The sequence below is a fragment of the Leptonychotes weddellii genome, chromosome 2 (assembly GCF_054177405.1).
Source record: "Leptonychotes weddellii isolate Sample4059 chromosome 2, ASM5417740v2, whole genome shotgun sequence".
Lineage (NCBI taxonomy): Eukaryota > Metazoa > Chordata > Mammalia > Carnivora > Phocidae > Leptonychotes > Leptonychotes weddellii.
Window position 1 is genome coordinate 86391320 of NC_138370.1, and position 20777 is coordinate 86412096.

General features: G+C 36.8%; 1 protein-coding gene across 7 annotated transcripts in view; it reads left to right on the forward strand.

The window, feature by feature from the left end:
* NUDT6 (nudix hydrolase 6) overlaps positions 1 to 20777 on the forward strand; it is a 31248-nt gene that overhangs the window by 9037 nt on the left and 1434 nt on the right. For 6 of the 7 annotated variants that reach the window (XM_081811932.1, XM_081811929.1, XM_081811930.1 and 3 more), the window contains one exon: positions 17280 to 17334. In XM_081811932.1, coding sequence (XP_081668058.1) covers positions 17289 to 17334 — 46 coding nt within the window. In that variant the 5' untranslated portion in view covers positions 17280 to 17288. Of the gene's footprint in view, positions 1 to 5960; positions 6234 to 17279; positions 17335 to 20777 lie in introns of those variants that run through there. The other variant, XM_081811934.1, reaches the window with a different exon arrangement.

The following is a 20777-nucleotide window of genomic DNA, read 5'->3' on the forward strand; positions in this document are numbered from 1 at the left end:
CTATTATATTATGGCTACAGAAAAATTATAAATGGCTATATTTAGGTGGGAAGACAACTGTGTTTCTCACAGACTGTCAAGATATTCTTCCATTCATTCAGCATTCATTAAGCTCCCATTCTGAGCCAAGTGCTGAGAATACAAAGGTTGTTAAAACAGCTGACCTTTCAAGTTTTTACTTCTTTGGATCTCTCTTACAGCCCTATGGACTTTTCCTAGAGCTTATCATTACTCATATTGTGACTTAATAAGTCTTTATTTTAAACTTCCCTTGTTTAATTCATTGTGTGGCTCTATGTCCTGATTGGGAACAATGAGATAGTAGTTAGAGAACAATTTTTTAAAAAAGTTTTGCTATAAGGGAAGAAGATAAATGCAGTAGTAATGAGGGTATTTGAGATTAATAGATGAATTTTTAACAAAAGATACTAATGCAAGTTTATAACTGAATGGAAATATTTGGTAGGGAAGGAGAAACTTATAATGAAGGAATGAGAAAGATAAATGCAGAAGAGTAATAGATTAAAAAAAGTAAAAGGATAAAAATCCAAAGCAGGAATGGAAGGACTGGCTGTGAAAGAGGGAGGGACAGTTATTTTCATTCTTAAAAGAGGAAAAACAAAAAATAAGACTTGTGGAGATATACAGATTTAGTGTTGGGACAACATGGGAGCTCCTACTGAGCACTTCCATTTCCCTCAAAGAAATAGCAGGAAGAGTCACCAACTGAGAAAGATAGGAGAGGAGAGGTTATTTATAGATGTGAGGATAGAAGAGAAGGTATGAAATACTCATCTCAGAAAATGAAGGCAACTAGGGAAGTATAGTAAGATTGACAAATGGTGTTAAATGTCCTCTTAGATTTGTGGGTATTATTGAAAATGAGAGGAATCAAAAAGAGTTCTGTGACTTTCTCAAAGAATTTTCAGCTGCTCAGGCACAAAAAAAGGCAAGTACTCAGGTTTAACTAGATTAGAATTTTTCCTGGATAAGTATAATGGAGGAAAGAATTAACTATGTTTGTGTAGGAGTAATTACATTGATGAACCATAAAATTTTTTTATTATTAACATATAGTGTATTATTTTTTCAGGGGTACAGGTCTGTGATTCATCAGTCTTACGCAATACACGGTGCTTACCACAACACATACCCTCTCCAATGTCTATCACCCAGCCACCTCATCCCTCCCACCCCCCTCCATTCCAGCAACCCTCAGTTTGTTTCCTGAGATTAAGAGTCTCATGGTTTGTCTCCCTCTCTGGTTTTGTCTTGTTTCATTTTTTCCTCTCTTCTCCTATGATCCTCTGCTTTGTTTCTCAAATTCCACATATCAGTGGGATCGTATGATAATTGTCTTTCTCTGATTGACTTATTTCTCTTAGCATAATACCTTCTAGTTCCATCCACGTCATTGCAAATGGCAAGATTTCATTTTTTGATGGCTGCATAATATTCCATTGTATATATATATATATATATATATATATATATATATATATACACCACTTATTCTTTATCCATTCATCCATCAGTGGGTATCTGGATTCTTCTCATATTTTGGCTATTGTGGACATTGCTGCTATAAACACTGGGGTGCATGTGCCCCTTTGAATCACTATGTTTGTATCCTTTGGGTAAATACCTAGTAGTGCACTTATTGGGTCATAGGGTAGCTTTATTTTTAACTTTTTGAGGAACCTCCATACTGATTTCCAGAGTGGCTGCACCAGTTTATATTCCCACCAGCAATGCAAGAGGGTTCCACTTTCTCCATATCCTTGCCAACATCTGTTGTTTCCTGACTTTTTTATTTTAGCCATTCTGACCTATGTGAGGTGGTATCTCACTGTGGTTTTGATTTGTATTTCCCTGATGCCAAGTGATGTTGAGTATTTTTCCCATGTGTCTTTTGGCCATTTGGATGTCTTCTTTAGAGAAATCTCTATGCATGTCTTCTGCACATTTCTTGACTGGATTTTTTTGTTTTGGCGTGTTGATAAGTTCTTTAGAGATTTTGGATAGTAGCCCTTTATCTGGTATTTCATTTGCAAATATCTTCTCCCATTCCATAGGTTGCCTTTTAGTTTTGTTGACTGTTTCCTTTGCTGTGCAAAAGCTTTTATCTTGATGAAGTCCCAAAAATAGTTTGTTTCTCTTGCCTTGGGAGACGAGACGTGTCTAGCAAGAAGTTGCTACTGCCTGTGTTCTCTAGGATTTTGATGGATTCCTGTCTCATAGGTCTTTCATCCATTTTGAGTCTATTTTTGTGGATGGTTAAGGAAGTGGTCCAGTTTCATTCTTCTACATGTGGCTCTCCAGTTTTCCCAACACCATTTGTTGAAGAGACTGTCTTTTTTTCCATTGGATATTCTTTCCTGCTTTGTCAAAAATTAGTTGACCGTAGAGTTGAGGGTCCATTTCTGGGTTCTCTATTCTGTTCCATTGATCAATGTGTCTATTTTTGTGCCAGTACCATACTGTCTTGATGATGACAGCTTTGCAATACAGCTTGAAGTCTGAAATTGTGATGCCTCCAACTTTGGTTTTCTTTTTCAATATTCCTTTGGCTATTCAGAGTCTTTTCTGGTTCCATAGAAATTTTAGGATTGTTTGTTCCAGCTCTATGAGAAATGCTGATTGTATTTTGATAGGGATTGCATTGAATGTGTAGATTGTATGGTGGAGAGTTTTTATCAAGAAAAGATGCTGTGTTTTGTCAGATGCTTTTTCTGCATCTGTTGAGAGGATCATATGGTTCTTGTCCTTTCTTTTATTAATGAAGTGTATCACATTGATTGATTTACGGATGTTGAACCACCCTTGCAGCCCAGGAATAAATCCCACTTGGTTGTGGTGAATAATTCTTTTAATGCCCTGTTGGACCCTATAGCTGGTATCTTGGTGAGTATTTTGGCATCTATGTTCATCAGTGATATTGTTCTGTAATTCTCCTTTTTGATGGGGTCTTTGTCTGGTTTTGGGATCAAGGTAATGCTAGCCTCACAGAATGGGTTTGGAAGTTTTCCTTCCGTTTCTATTTTTTGGAACAGTTTCAGAGGAATAAGTATTAATTCTTCTTTAAATGTTTGGTAGGCCTCCACTTGGAGGCCTTCTGGCCCTGGACTCTTGTTTGTTGGGAGATTTTTGATTACTGATTCAATTTCTTTTCTGGTTATGGGTCTGTTCATATTTTCTATTTCTGTTTCAGTTTTGGTAGTTTATATGTTTCTAGGAATGCATCCATTTCTTCCAGATTGCCTAATTTGTTGACATATAATTGCTCATAATATTCTTTTATAATTGTTTGAATTTCTTCAGTGTTGGTTGTGATCTCTCCTCTTTCATGATTTTTTTTATTTGGGCCCTTTCTCTTTTCTTTCTGATAAGTCTGGCTAGGGGTCTATCAATTTTATTAATTCTTTCAAAGAATCAGCTCCTAGTTTCATTGATCTATTCTGCTATTTTTGATTTCTATATCATTGATTTCTGCTCTCATCTTTATGATTTCTCTTCTCCTGCCGGATTTAGGCTTTATTTGCTGTTCTTTTTCCAACTTCTTTAGGTGTAAGGTAGGGTGTGTATTTGAGACTTTTCTTGTTTCTTGATAAAGGCGTGCATTGCTATATACTTCCCTCTTAGGACCACCTTTGCTGCATCCCAAAAGTTCTGAACTGTCGTGTTTTTATTTTCATTTGTTTCCATGTATTTTTTTTAATTCTTCTCTAATTTTTTGGTTGACCCATTCATCCTTTAGTAGGATGCTCTCTAACCTCCATGTATTTGTGTTTCTTCCAAATTTTCTCTTGTGATTGAGTTCAAGTTTTAAAGCATTGTGGTCTAAAATATGCATGGTATAATCTCAGTCTTTTTATATGGTTTGAGACCTGATTTGTGACCCAGTATGTGATCTATTCTGTAGAATGTTCCATGTGCACTCAAGAAGAATGTGTATTCTATTGCTAATTTAGGATGGAATGCTCTGAATATATCTGTGAAGTCCATCTGGTCCGGTGTATCATTCAGAGCCCTTGTTTCCTTGTTGATTGTCTGCTTATGGTCTGTCTGTTGCTGTGAGTGGGGTGTTAAAGTCCCCTACTATTAATTGTATTATTATCAATGTGTTTCAAAGAATTTTGTTATTAATAGGTTTATATATTTGGCTGCTCTCAAATTAGGGGCATAAATATTCACAATTGTTAGATCTTGTTGTATGGACCCTTTTATTGTGATATGGTGTCCTTCTTCATGTCTTATTGCAGTCTTTGGTTTAAAATCTGGTTTGTCTGATATAAGGATTGCCACTCCAGCTTCCTTTTGATGTCCAGTAGCATGATAAATGGTTGTCCACCCCCTCACTTTCAATCTGCAGGTGTCTTTGAGTCTAAAATGAATCTCTTGTAGACAGTATATTGAAGGATCTTTTTTTTTTATCTAATCTGATACCTTATGTCTTTTGATTGGAGCATTTAGTCCATTTACATTCAGAGTAGTTACTGAAAGATATGAGTTTAGTGCCATTGTATTACCTGTAAAGTTGCTGTTTCTGTAGATTCTCTCTGTTCCTTTCTGGTCTTTGTTACCTTTGGGCTCTCTTTGCTCAAAGGATCCTCTTCAATGTTTCGTGCAGAGCTGATTGAGTGTTCATGAATTTCTTTAGTTTTTGTTTGTCCTGAAAACTCTTTATCTCTCTTTCTATTCCAAATGACAGCCTTGCTGGATAAAGTATTCTTTGCTGCATATTTTTTCCATTTAGCACACTGAATATATCATGCCAGTCCTTTCTGGCCTGCCAGGTCTCGGTGGACAGGTCTGCTGCCAGCCTTATGTTTCCACCCTCGTAGGTTAAGGACCTCCTGTCCTGAGCTGCTTTCAGAATTTTCTCTTTATCTCTGAAATATGCAAGCATCACTATTATATGTAATGGTGTTGACCTATTTTTGTTAATATTTGAGGGGGGTTCTCTGTGCCTCCTGGACTTGAATGCCTGTTTCCTTCCCCAGATTAGGGAAGTTCTCAGCTATAATTTGTTCAAACAACCTTCTGCCTCTCCTTCTCTCTCTCCATCTTCTGGGACCCCTATTATCTGGATATCATTTCTCTTTATGGTGTTGCTGATTTCTCCAAGTCTCCCTTCATGATCCAGTAGTTGTTTTTCTCTTTTTTCTTAGCTTCCTTATTTTCCATCATTTTGTCTTCTATATCACTGACTCCTCTGCCTCATTTATCTTCTGTGTTAGAACTTCCATTTGTGACTGCATCTCTGTAATAGCATTTTTAATTTTGGCCTGATAAGACTTTAATTGTGGGTTTATTTCTGGGTTTTCTACTCTATTCCATTAATATGTGTCTATTTTTGTGCCAGTACCATACTGTTTTGATTACTACAGCTTTGTGCTATAACCTGTCTGGAATTGTGATGCATCCAGCTTTTGCTTTTCTTTTTCAAGATTTCTTTGGCTATTCAGGAGCCTTTGTGGTTCCATACAAATTTTAGGATTATTTGTTCTAGTTCTGTGAAAAATGCTGTTCATATTTTGATAGGGATTGCATTGAATCTGTAGATTACCTTGGGTGGTATGGACATTTTAATAATATTTGTTCTTCCAATCCATAAGCATGGAATGTCTTCCCATGTCTTTGTGTCATCTTCAATTTCTTTCATCAGTATTTTTTTAGTTTTCAGAATACAGGTCTTTCACCTCTTTAGTTAGGTTTATTCCTAGGTATCTTATTATTTTGGGTGCAATTATTTTTTTTTAAGATTTTATTTATTTATTTTGACAGAGACAGCAAGAGAGGGAATACAAGCAGGGGGAGTGGGAGAGGGAGAAGCAGGCTTCCTGTTAAGCAGGGAGCCCGATGCAGAGCTCGATCCCAGGACCCCAGGATCATGACCTGAGCCAAAGGCAGGCGCTTAACTGACTGAGCCAATCAGGTGCCCCTATTTTGGGTGCAGTTGTAAATGGGATTGTTTTCTTAATTTTACCTTCTGCTGATTTATTGTGTATTGAATTGTAACAGTTTTCTGTACATTGATTTTTGTATCCTATGACTTTACTGCATTTGTTTATTCTAGCAGTTTTTTGGTGGAATGTTTAGGATTTTATATATATAGTATCGTATTATCTGCAAATAGTAGTTTCACTTCTTCCTTACAGATTTAGATGCCTTTTTTGGTTGTTGTTTGACTGCTGTGGCTAGGACTTCCAGTACTATGTTGAATAAAAGTGGTGAGTCATCCTTATCTTGTTCCTGACCTTAGGCGAAAGGCTCTCAGTTTTTCCTCATTAAGGATGATGTTAGCTGTGGGTTTTTCATATATGGCCTTATTATGTTGAGGTATGTTCCCTCTAACCTACTTTGTTGAGGGTTTTTATCATGAATGGATGTTGTACTTTGTTAAATGCTTTTTCTGTGTCTATTGAAATGATGATATGGTTCTTATCCCTATTTTTTTTAAGATTTACTTATTTAAAAAGTATGCGCACACACGAGCAGGGGGGAGTAGCAGGGGGAGGGGAGGGAGAGAATCTCAAAGCCAACTTCCCACTGAGTGCAGAGCCCAACTCGGGACTCGATCTCATGACCCTAAGATCATGATCTGAGCTGAAATCAAGAGTTGGATGCTCAACCAACTGAGACATCCAGGCACCCTATCATTTTTTTAATTAATGTGATGTATTATGTTAATTGATTTGTGAATGTTGAGCCATCCTGCACCCCAGGAATAAATCCCACTTGATCATGGTGAATGATTTTTTTCATGTATTCTAGATTCAGTTTGCTAGTATTTTGTTGAGGATTTTTGCTTCTATGTCCATCAGAATTATTAGCCTGTAGTTCTCTTTTTTAGGGCTATACCTGGTTTTGGTATCAGGGCGATGTTGGCCTCATAGAATGAATTTGGAAGTTTTCCTTCATTTTTTAATTTTTTGGACTAGTTTGAGAAGAATAGGTATTAACTTTTTAAATCTGGACCTAGACTGTTCTCTGTTGGGAGTTTTTTATTACTGATTCCATTTCTTTGCTGGTAATTTGTATGTTGAAATTTTCTATTTCTTCCTTTTTCTGTTTTGGTAGGTTATATGTTTTTAGGAATTTAATAATTTCTTCTAGATTATCCAGTTTGTTGGCATGTAGTTTTTCATAATATTCTTTTATGATTGTGTTTCTGTGGTGTTGGTTGTTATATCTCCTCTCTTATTTGTGATTTTATTTATTTGGGTCCTTTCTCTTTTTTTCTTGACACATCTGGTGAGAAGTTTATCAATTTATTATTTTTTTCAAAGAATCGGTTCCTGGTTTCATTGATCTGTTTTTTTAGTTTCTGTATCATTTATTTCTGCTCTAATCTTTATTATTGCTCTCCTTCTGCTGGTTTTAGGTTTTGTTTCTTTTTTTTTTGTCCATGTCCTACTGGTTTATTCATTTGAGCTTATCATTCCATTTCTGTCTTTCTAAGTGTTAATTAAAAATAGCAACAAAGTAATGTCTTCTTTTGGCTTAGGAGAACAAGAGGCTTCAACATTAATTCAGTAAACTAGGTTTTGTTTCTTGTTCTTTTTCTAGCTCCTTTCTGTGTAAAGTTAGGTTGTTTATTTGAGATTTTTCTTGCTTCTTGAGGTGGCCTATATTGCTATAAACTTCTCATTTAGAACCACGTTTGCTGCATCCAAAGCTTTTGAGCCATTATGTTTTCAATTTTATTTGTTTCCATTTACTTTTTTGTTCTTTTATTTCCTGGCTGACCCATTCATTGTTTAGTAGCCTGTTATTTAACCTCCATGTATATGTGGTCTTTCCAGAGTTTTTCTTGTGGTTGACTTGTAGTCTTGTAGCATTGTGGTCAGAAAAGACATATGGTATAACTTCAGTCTTTTTAAATTTGTTGAGGCTTATTTTGTGGCCTAATATGCGATCTGTTCTGTAGGATGTTCCATGTGCACTTGCAAAGAATGTGTATTCTGTTTTAGGATGGCATGTTCTGAGTATATCTGTTAAATCCATCTGGTCCAGGGTGTCATTCAAAGGTAATGTTTCCTTGTTGAGTTTCTGTTTAAATGATCTGTCCATTGATGTAAGTGAGGTGTTAAAGTCCCCTACCTACCATTATTATATTATTATTGATTAGTTCCTTTATATTTGTTATTAACTCTTTTATGTATTTGGGTGTCCCATGTTGGGGGAATAAATATTTTCAATCATTATATCTTCTTGTTGGATTGTCCCCTTTATTATCATATAATGTCATTCTTTGTTCTTGTTACAGTGTCTGTTTTAAAGTCTAATTGTCCAATATGAGTATTGCTACTCTGGCTTTCTTTTGACCTTCCCAATCTTTAATAATCTTTAAGCCTTTAAAGCCTTTAAAAACAGTCTGTAAGTCTTGACATACAATGAGAAAAGAAATAAATCAGGTAATTTCACCTCCTTACCTCCATCTCTTCGCCTTATGCATTGATGTCACAAATCTGGTCCACTCCTAAATGTTAGATTTGATGACATTAAATTTGTCAGTTAAGAAAAAGAATGAGTTTTAAATCATTTGGTATTTTGAGTTGAGGGTGGGACTAGAATAGTAGTATCTCTACAGATACAGGGATATTGTTAGAGGGGAAATGATGAATTCATTACAGAGAATATGAGGTGAAGTTGAAAGAGATGTTTAAGTGGGAATACCCAGACATTTCTTCTCATTCCTCCTGATGACTTACTGTGTACGAAAAAGGTGTGTGAGTTGAAGAGTACTAATTAATGAATTTCTTTTTACAATTTCTGTCATCATGATCCACAGTACTTTAAAGCTCTGGGCAGTGGCTTTCATCTGCAGGAGTGGGTACAAGGAAGATACTGATATTCTGAGTCTAGGATTGCATGGTCTAGCCACTGGTCTCTCTTAAGAGGTTTAATTGGGGGGAACTTCCCATACAGCTGCAATTCTAGCTATTCTATGGAATTGTGCTCTGTAGAGTCATGCCATATAGCACAGTGCCACTCCAGGAAATATAGGTACGTACCAAACATATGAAAGAGAGAACTGAGCACAATGTTCTAAAAACATAAAGGATAAAAGGAAAATAATTTTAGGCATCATCAGTATAAATAGTTGACAGGGATGAAGTAGAAAAATAGGAAGAGTAACACACACCAGTTGTCTTTCATAGGCCAAAGAGGTTGGAGGAGTTACGACATGATAATAGTTGAATCGTCTAGATCTGAGTCAGTTCACCATTCTTTGAAATAAACTATTCGGAAGTGAGGACTCCTCTGATACCACTTTAGGAATGGAAGATAGGGGTGCCTGGGTGGCTCAGTTAAGCATCCAAGTCTTGATTTTGGCTCAGGTCATGAGATTGAGCCCCGCATTGGGCTCCACACTGGGCATGGAGCCTGCTTAAGATTCTTTCTCTTCCTCTGCCCCTCCCCCAACTCACGCACACAAGTGTGCACATGCATGCTCTCTCAATCTCTCTCAAAAAAAGGAATGGAAGATAAACACCCATAGAGCTTTTTGTCTGGTGCAGTTCATGGAGTGTGAATATGTGTATGTCTTTTAGTGGAAAAGTTTGAACTTAGTTGTTTTAGAACATGTTAAACTTCAGTTGTGCCCCGAATTCTACACTTAGTAACTGAAGTTAACATTTTATAGGACATGGGGAACATAAGTTCTCTTATTCTCTGTACCTAAGTTACCTTTTGGAAGGAAGTTATATTATTAATTATGTAAACATACTCCATTTTGGTACAAGATGTATCATTTAGAGAAGAATAGGGTTCTGTATGTAGAGATTCTTTATTCTAATTTTTTTACTTTGTATGTGTGTGTATGACATTTGAAAGCCAAATTATTATCAGCATCTGCCAACTTGACCAGCCAAGGGATATTCAGTTGCAGCATAGCCATTCTAAGCTTGTTTCCCTGATAAAATAATTTCTTCCTTTCCTCTTCAACAATTTTCATCTCTTGTTTTTATTTAACAGCCAGACTAACATGATTGCTCCACTCTAAGCAGTTTTTCAGGGTTGGTTGAGCTATCAAATAATCTATGTAGTTACTTGTTTATTAAAATATAGAAATTCATAAACAAACCTGGGTCAAATAATTTAAAAATTGGGTTGCAGTCAAAAAAAAAAAGAAAAGGAGGAGCTTCCCTGGCAGCTATGGCTGAACGGTCTTACCCCAAACCTATACAATGTGATGTTTTTTTGGGTGAGTTATTTTTTTCCTTATAAAACCTGCCAAGACAAATGATTTAACAGGTTCAGTTTGTAGAAATCAGTTTCTATAGTGATATGTATTACAGCAGTTCAAAAGGAAAGAACTGAGTTGAGTTATACTTTTAAAACAGGGCAATAGTCAAAACTATGTACAGGCAGACCTCTTTTTATTGTGCTTTGCTTTATTGTATTGCCAGATATTGTGTTTTTTACAAATGGAAGGTTTATGGCAACCCTGCATCAAGCATCTGTCAGTGCCATTTGTCCAACAGCATTTGCTCACTTCGTGTCTCTTGTCACATTTTGGCAATTCTCACAATATTTCAAATTTTATCATTATTACTATATTGATTATGGTGATCTGTGATCAGTGATCTTTGATGTTATTACTGTAATTGTTTTGGGGCACCACACCCTGTGCCCATATAGGACCACAAACCTAATCGATGAATGTTGTGTGTGTTCTGACTGCTCCACCTCCCAGCCATTCCCCCCCTCCCCGCCCCCGCCCCCTCTCTGTCTCTCTCTCCCCTCGGGCCTTCCTATTCCCTGAGTCACAACAATCTTGAAATTAGGTTAATAACCCTGCAGTGGCCTCTAAATGTTCAAATGAAAGGAAATGTCACACATCTCTCACTTTAAATCAAAAGTTAGAAATGATTAAGCTTAGTAAGGCATGTTGAAACCCAAGACAGACTGAAAATTAGACCTCTGAAACAAAACAGTTAGCCAAGTTGTGAATGCTAAAGGAGTAGTCCTAAAAGGAAATTAAAAGTGCTATTCCAGTGAACACACAAATGATAAGAAAGTGAAACGGCCTTATTCCTGATATGGAGAAAGTTGGAGTGGTCTGGATAGAAGATCAAACCAGCCACAACATTCCCTTAAGCCAAAGTCTAATCCAGAGCAAAGCCCTAACTTTCTTCAATTCTATGAGGGCTAAGAGAGGTGAGGAAGCTGCAGAAAAGTTTGAAGGTAGCAGAGGTTGATTCATGAGGTTTAAGGAAAGAAGCCATCTCCACGACATAAAAGTCCAAGGTGAAGCAGCAAGTGCTGTTGTAGAAGCTATAGCAAGTTCTCCAGAAGATCTAGCTAAGGAAATTCATGAAGGTGGCTCTAAAAAACAGACTTTCAATGTAGATGAACCCTGATCTGGGCAAATTGAAAACCTTCCAATATAAGGCTTTTTCATCTACATTGAAAATCTGTTGTTTAGTGGAGCCTCAGAGGGAGTGAGCCGGCAAAGCAGAAATCGGTTAGAGGGGTCCCAGCTCCATCATCAGGAGGAGCATGGAGGGTGGGTTTAGAGCTGAGAGAGAACAGCAGCATCAGCTTACTAGAAATGCACATTCTTGGGCCGCACTCCAGACCTGATGAATCAGAAATGCTGGGGATGCCACTCAGCAATTTGTGTTAAGCACCCTCAGGTGAGTCAGGTACAGGTCAAGTTTGAGAGCCAGTAAACTAAAACACTAGGCTTCCAATCTCTTCATTTGCTGATATTCACACTTCCTAATGATTGGTTCTTTAAGAATGAGAAAGTGCTACTTTTCAGAATCTAGCTGTGATCACCCTCTGCTTCCAGGACAAATTCAAATTATATAAGACTTTGGTTTCTTTATGAATTAAGTAGGAATGACACTCCTACTTAGGGTTTTGACTTCTTTTTAAGTTATAAACAGAGTATCTTTTGAGCAATAAAATATAAAAACTGAGTATTTGTGTACAGTTCAGTGTTGTAATAAAAAGTATAAAGTGAGAGGTGCCTGGGTGGCTCACATGGTTAAGCGTCTGCCTTCGGCTTGGGTCGTGATCCCAGCATCCTGGGATCAAGCCCCATGTCGGGCTCCTGGCTCGGCAGGGAGTTTGCTTCTCCCTTTCCCTCTGCCTCTCCCCCTGCTCATGCTCTCTCCCTCTGTACCTCTCGGTCTCAAATAACTAAATAAAATCCTTAAAAGAAAAAGAAATTGTAAAAAAAAAAAAAGTACAAAGTGAGACACTGAATCATATCTAATTTCTGTAATTGTGGTATTAGGTGGAATTTAAGCATAAGTGATAGCTAACCATAAATAATAATTAGCATTATTTTCAGACATCTGAGCCAGTTTTTCTCCTTTCCATTAAGTACCTCATTTTCCCTAGGAATAGTATAAAGTGTTTCTTGTAGAGGAAAGTTTAACCCTCACCACAAGCATATGCATACTCTGAAATACAAATCCAAAAATGATACTTAAAACTCATCCTTTCTCCTTTCCTACCCATATATTCCATTCCTTTGTCCCTGCCATATGATTTTGAGAAATAAAAAGCTTAACAGTGGCTAAAGAACTGAGTTAACAGTAGGAACCTATTCATTCATTCACTAAAGATCACTGAGTTCTACATACACAATGTTGCAGGCTTTGTTCTAAGCACTAAGCAAACATTAGTGAACAAAGCAAAATTTCTACATCTGGAGCTTATATTCAAATAAGTAAGATACAAATAATAAGTGAATAAATGATATATAAATTGGTGGTAGGTGTTATTAAGAAAAATACATGGGGCACCTGGGTGGCTCAGTTGGTTAAGCGACTGCCTTCGGCTCAGGTCATGATCCTGGAGACCCTCCCCCCTCTTGTGCTTTCTCTCTCTCTCTCTCATTCTCTCAAATAAATAAATAAAATCTTAAAAAAAAAAATACAGTGGTACATGGAGAAGGAGTGACTGGTCTTGTTATATTGTGCATTAATTTTTATATGTCCCATAGCCTAGCCCTCAATAAATTTTTGTTGAATGAACAAATGTATTAAGACATCTCTATAGTATCTTCTGTCTCATTGGTAACAGTGATAATACTGTAGCTAGTGAGAATTATCTAAACACAATGGCTGTGAATTCTGAAAAGTGAGAGTAGTAGCATTAAAGATTAGAAGAGTGAAAATAAAAATCAAATTTCTGGCATTCAACCAAATTAGAGTAAGGGAAGACTAAGAAAGTCAGATCATACAAGACAACCAACAGGAAGAGGCTAGCAGGTCTGTACTCTTTTTCTTTTTTTTCTTTTTTTTTTAAGACAGAGAATACTTTATTCAAATCCATCAGAGAAATGGACAACTTGGGTCTATAACAAGGCATTGTGTTTTAAAGCACAGGTCAGTAATTGTATATGAGAATATACACTGCTACATACAGATTAACTGATCAGAGCACAACTTTCCAATGCTCAAAACAGAATAAGCTTCCCTGTAAAAGCAGCACCTCTGTGTCATTAACTTTAATATTCCTCTCCTTCTTCACCCTCTCCTTCCAACAGAATCCACACCAACTTCCTCATAATCCTTCTCAAGGGCAGTCATGTCCTTGCGGGCCTCAGAAAACTCTCCTTCCTCCATGCCCTCACCCACACCAGTGAACAAAGGCACTCTGGCATACATCAGGTTATACCTGTGGTCCAGGTGATCCCAGGCCTTGGCAACAGCTGTGATGTCGCTCAGCATGCACACAGCCCACTGTACTTTACCCAGGTCTCCACCAGGTACCACAGTGGGAGGCTGATGATTAATGCCAACTTTGAAGCCAGTAGGGCACCAGCCCACACACTGGATGGTATGCTTGGTCTTGATGGTGCCAATGACAGCATTGACATCTTTGGGAACCACGTTGCCATGGTACAAAAGGCAGCAAGACATGTATTTACCATGGCGAGGGTCGTATTTCACCATCTGGTTGACTGGCTCAAAGCATGCATTGGTAATCTGTGCAACAGAAAGCTGTTCATGGTAGGTTTTCTCAACAGAGATGACACGGGTATATCTGGCCAAGAAGTGGATACAGAGATAGGGCATCAGGTTGGTCTGGAATTCTGTCAGATCTACATTCAGGGCTCCATCAAATCTGAGGGAAGCAGTGATGGAGGAAACAATTTGACCTATCAGCCTGTTTAGGTTAGTGTAGGCTGGGCGTTCAATGTCAAGATTTCTCCAACAGATGATAGCCTTGTGAGGTTTCCCTTGTATGTTATTGTTTTCTCTTGCTTCTTGTAAAATTCTCTATCACTACTTTTGCCATTTTAATTACTGTGTGTCTTGGTGTGGACCTCCTTAGATTGCTTTTGTTAGAAGTTCTCTGTGCCTCCTGGATCTGGATTTTTGTTACCTTCCCCAGATTCAGGAAGTTTTCAGCTATTATTTCTTCAAATAAATTCTCTGCCCCCGGTTCTCTCTTCTTCTGGGACTTCTATGTGAGTGCTTATATGCTTGATGGTATCACTAAGTTCCCTGTTTTCATTTACTGTTACTACTTTTTCTCTCTCCTATTCAGCTTGACTGTTTTCCATTACTGTCCTCCAGGTTGCTTATCCATTCTTCTGCTTCCTCTAGTCTACCAGTTATTCCTTCTAGTGTATTTTTAATTTCAGTTATTGTGTTCTTCATCTCTGATTGGTTCTTTCATACGTTTTCTATCTCTTGAGTGTCCCATTGAGGTCCTCCATTCTTTTCTCAAGTCCAGTGAGTATCTTTATGACCGTTACTTTAAATTCTCTATCATGCATATTTCTTACCTCTGTTTAATTTCTTGCTGTGATTTTGAACTGTCCTTTCATTTGGAACATATTCCTCTGTCTCCTCATTTTGTCTGACTCCCTGTGTCTGAGTGTTTGGAAAGTCAGCTACGTCTCCTGCTCTTGAAAGTAGTGGCCTTATAAAGAAGAGGTCTTGGAGTGCCCTGTTCACCAGAACTTCAGGGTGTCTCTTACATGTATTGCATATGCCCTGCTGTTGTAACTGAGCTGCCTTTGCATTAGTCCAGTCATGGCTCTCTCCTCCCATTGTGGACAGGGTTTGGTCCCTATGTTGTTGTTGTGCCAGTCTGGGGCCACCTTGGGCTTGAGTTGAGTCAGAATCAGGCATTTGCCAGAGGTGTGGTAGCATTGAACTGCTGGGTACTTCTCCTTGTGTTATCTAGGTGGATGATGGAATGAGGTGAGCTTAGGGTCCTCCTATTCCACCATCTTCCCTAAAGTTGCTGTTATTATTATTTACATTGCTAAGCCCAGTTAATGGGAGTGTTTTTTTTAATTAACCCAAAATTATATGACCGTTTAATTTATGACAAAGGAGGCAAGAATATACAATGGGTAAAGACAGTCTCCTCAATAAATGGTGCTGGGAAAACTGGAGAACTACATGTAAAAGAATAAAATTGGACCCCTTTTTAACACCATATACAAAAACTCAAAATGGATTAAAGACCTAAATGGGAAGGGGTGCCTGGGTGGCTCAGTCGGTTAAGCGTCCAACTCTTGATTTCGGCTCAGGTTATTGTCTCAGGGTTGTGAGATTAGGCCCTGGGTCAGGCTCTATGCTCAGGGGTGTCTGCTGCTTTCCCTGTCCCTGCCCCTCTCCTGCCACCCCTCACCCCTGCCCCACACGCACAGACTCTTGCCCTCTCAAATAAATAAATCTTTAACAAAAAAAAAAAGACCTAAGTGGGAGTATATTTTAATAAATACTAAAAAAGGTGAGAAGATATACTCAACCCTCCACTGATCATATCTATCTGCAACATTAACCAGGTTTTTCAAACCACTTAACTTAAGCCTTGCTACCGACCACTTTGAACTAACTGCAGGCTCAAGCTTTCTGGAAGGGACGAGAAAGCTTTTTTCAAATAAGCTCTTTAAACCTAAATGGTGCCAGAAAATACCACAAAGTACCATAAAAATATATAGTTAATCTTTCCATACCTATGTTTTATAAAATAATCAAAATCAAATTTTTGTAAGCTGTTTTCAATCCTTACATCTAGCATTTTCCCCCTTATAATAAGTTCATAGTTTAATCAGCAATCTCTATTTATAGCCAAGTCTAGGTAAAGATTTTAAAAGTTGTTTTGGGGAAGCATTTCCTGCCCATTATAACATTTTTGTTAGAAGTAGAATTTATGGTGGTAAATCTAATATTGTATCAGGAAAAAGACTATAGAAACAACTTCTGGAACCATTTCAAAACAGAATCCCAAAGACCGTGTATTAATGTAGAGATATACTTAAAGATAAATTTCTGCATTAATAAAATATGCTTTATAAATTAATCTCAAGTCTGAGCCAGACAGGGAAGGGTGGAAAGCCTGAATTCTATACCCACATAATCAACAGTCTGTGGAAACTGGGAATCATGCTTTGGTCTCCAACTTAGCACAGTTGGGAAATGACATTCTTTATGAAGCACTCATCCAGGAAATGAGTGGGTCAAAAAGCACACCAGTAAAAGGTCCATAAACTTGTTTTATGAATGAAGTATAAAGTGTACTGGCTCCAAGCTGTAGCATGAGTACATCATAATTTTTCATTCTACAGTTTTTATCATGTTAATAGATATATATAACAGAATTGTAACAGGAAAAAAATAATGTCAGCCATCAGAATATTGTTCCATGCCATTTCATATTTATAATTTTTTTCCATATGTGCTCTCATTCTACGATCATATCTTCCCACCTGCCCCCCCAGACCAAAAAATGAAATGATACACACACACACACACACAAAACAGTGCAAACTTAAACTAATCAAATTTATTCATACTACCCATGAAAAGCAATTGCATTGGTACATAAAATCATTAACACACAGAACAAGAGAAATCTGATTAGACACTACAGAAAATAAATGTGAAAATTAAAAATAGCATACTTTAGTTATTAAATTTATACTGTACTTTCTACTTATTTATAGCAGCATCTGTAAGATTCCTCTATTTGTTAATAGTTAACTAGCAGCAAAATTTTTAAAATTACACAAATTCAGTAGATGTTTCCCTCCACTGCTTCATTCATACAGAATTTATCACATTAACCAAACAAAACCATTTCTTTTTCCTGAAGAAGAAGGTAGGAAAAGATTTCATAAGTAACCAGTTTCTGCCAAGAAGAAGAAAGGGGAAGGAAATTTGCATGCCATTACCAAAAGATAAATTCTCAACCCCTTGACCAATTATGGGGGATTTTGTGGAGTCTCTGTGTATGTGTTAGTGAATGAAGCTCTGTTAACTTTATTTTCTGACTTTATCTTGCAGTTGAAGAATATGTGGAAGTTTCCAGGGGGCCTGTCAGAGCCTGGAGAAGATATCGGTGTGGACACCTTCCATATTTTTAATTGGCTTGAAAATGTTCAGGAAATTTGTGTTTACTTTTTTTGTTCTATAGCTGAAAATAAGATTTTAAATTACCAAGTGAGAAATTTCAGAGAAGTTACTTCAGGGCTAATATAAAATTAGCAGTAAAACTTGTAATACTACAATTTATCCCACTAATATAAAAAATACCACTAGGAGCGTGCCACCTATTCTGTTTAGGGTTGCTTCTAGATGAATTTGTTTGAAAATAAAAAGCTTTGCACATACATTAGTAAAGTTTAGCATTAAGGGTTATTTTGGATATGACTAATACTGTTTCTGGAATTAAACTATAAGAAAACACAAATTCTTGACCATTTCACCACACAAGGATGAATAATAACTTTTAAATGAACCTCAAAATAAGTATTCATAAAGTCAGTTACAGAGCAGTAGTGACTTAATGCTCCTGTATAAAATTTTATCTACTATTTATTTTAAATAGTCAGGAAGCCAAAACATAGTAAAATGTCTCATACAAGAAAGTCTCAAGTGAGAGTTCCCTAAAGCAACTTCCTGAGCTCAATATTTCAAACGGGGAAATGTGAAATAAGCTAAGAACTCTCCATGTTACTGAATTTACAGTAAATAGAAGAAAGAATAAAAACGTAGTTTTCCTACCTATTCCTGACCCTTGGCTGGGTCAAATGCAGTCTGCATCATAATAAATCAATAGATGCCTCATTTGCTATCAGTATTATTTCTCCATGATTTTCTCCTCCATATGCATGTCCCCTATTTAGCCAACATTTATATATAAAGGCAACTTCCTAAGTTATCTTTAAATATTTTATTTAAAAATGTATATATACTTGAAACTTGATTTTTTAAATGTTACACAGATTAAAATGCCCTATACACAGTACATAGTCAACTCCTAACAAGCCATAAGTAAATTTTCTACACTGAGATATATCCGTAGCAAATTTTGGCTTTTAGGTACTTACGGATTTTCTGCCTAGAGTCCATTGCTTGGGTCGTCTGTTGAAATCAAAGATTTTGTGGTGGTACAAGTGCTGAAAGAGAGGGCCATTTATTTTGGAACACCTAATTAATCTCACACTATCCTTATGTGATACATGAGAGTGTGTGAGAGCTAGTTAAATTTATGTCTTACACCCTTACCCAATCCATATGGGGCAAAAATCAAGCTACAGGAGGTATGTTTAGCTTCCTCTTCTGCATCTTGCCTTCTCAAATGAATTGACTTTTTCCTTTTGAGTTTTTAACAGATCCTGTGAATTTTCAATATACTTATATTTTAATGCAAATGAAGAAGCACATTTCCAAGCCAAGTGTTCATAGTTTTAGGTTTAAGTGTACTCCAGAACTCTTCAAGTCCAGATTAAAAAAAAAAAAAAACAAAAGGAGTGAATTCTGAATTCAGTGTTTGTGGTTGGCACAACAACCTCCCCCTGTTCAGCCATGAGGAGTTACAAGGAAAGCAGCAACTGTTATTCATCGTACTGCTTAGGAGTATTATTCATTAAAGCTTTGCCTTAGAACTGATAGCCTGAAAGCAGCTAGAAGTGATAACTGACAAGAGAGTTCTGAAAGACTATGTCTGTCTATATTAGAGCATTTCTGTCTTATAACACAATAGATTATTCTTAACGATGAAGTCTGTTACCCAATAATTATCAAAATTATTTTCTTTAAGCTCTGTATTTAGGAAAGTATGTAATATACTTCAGGAATACAGCCATCACAAATGTGCACACATTCATATCAGCTCTTAAGTAGTAAACACTAGTTAACTGAAAAACACATTTGTTTGGAATCCTTCATTCTTTGATAATACTAGGTAAATGAAGCACTAGTGTCCATAGTGCTTAAAAAAATTAAGGGGGGGCATATACAAAGTAGAATGCAATCTTCAGGCTTTAATATAATACCCTAATAGTATGAAAGTATCTACAAGGTTAAAAACGGAGAAATTGCCTTCCTAAAAAAATTTCATTACCATTGACAGGAAGAGAATCTCCTGCATGGACAAAGGACCATAAAGCAGTGGGGTCTGCTCAGAGCTCATCAGTGCACCAGAATCAGAGGGAAATGCCAGGAAAACCCACCTTCTGCACAATCTTTCCTATTTTATTTCAACCTAATCCTATTGTTAAATATTACAAAATAGAAATAAACTCCATTTCATTGTCCTGTAACTAAACAAAACACTGACATATTTAAACATACCTCTCAATCAGCAAAAATAAAAACAAAACCCTCTTGGTTTTTCCCTATGTTCTTTAAGCATATAAAACAGTAAATGTTATTTCAGTTCAGCTTACAGTACATTAAAATAAAGGTACAACAGAATAAAGCAGTTTATCTGCATAAAAAAAATTTTTTTTTAATTCTTGGCGAAAAAGCCTTGGGGTAAAGATTTCCATCTTGAGGTGGAAGGAATCATTCATACCCTGGATGCAAAACCATTTATTTACCCATTCGATTTTTAGTCTAGTCAATGATATGCTGATTCAAGTTAAACTGATCAAACTACCAGGCAGTGCTGATTTCCAATCAACTGCTCAGGTGGACTGCTGAGTAGGGTAGATCAACTCACTAGTCTGTCCTGTGCCTCCATGATACATAAAAAGGCTAGACTCCGAATGAAATGCCAAACTCTGGATTAGTGGCACTAAGAGTTTAACAGAACCCCATGGTTATTTTTCAAAGCGTTGAAAGAATAAAAATAAACATTTAAATAATAGTTAAGTGAAATCAGCAAATGATGTCTAAAATTTAAGACTAATGCCAAATCTGTAACAAATTAACGTATTCCAAGCTGAAAGTTTGGTTTTTTTTTATTAAGGAAGATTTTCCTTTTACTCACAAATTCTTTTATGTTTTTAGTTTAAAACAGTAAGTTCTAACCATGTTTAATCTATGGCAAATCTCAAGGGAAGGGGAAGTCAGCATGTAATTCAAAATGGCAGACAAATGTCTTATAGTTTAGAACACTTTGCTTTTCCTGTGCATATTTCCAGAGCTGTTTCTTGGGGCGGGGGGGCGGGGGGAGAACCCACAAGCATATGTAGGCAATTAAGACTGTCTACAGTCAGAATATGTGGAAATTGAGATTTTTTTTTCCTTGACTTCCCCTTCTTGCCTATTCTTCACCAGTAGGACTACTGAGAAGGCAAATATAATTTTCTATTTGACAAACAAGGAAATAGAAGCATTGACTAGAGGTCTTTGAACAAAAATCAATGCCTGTGGCAACTGTGAAATTGGGAAGCTTCCAGCAAACTGAGCAAAGAAGGCAGCTTTTTAAAGGGTTTTTCTCATGAACACTTTGGGAGACAGTGACAGAGCATCACAAAATTAGAGAAAGTCCATTTAGCAGGTTCTTCTGGAGATTTAGAAAAAGCAACCACAAAAATGTTAATGGCAGTCAAA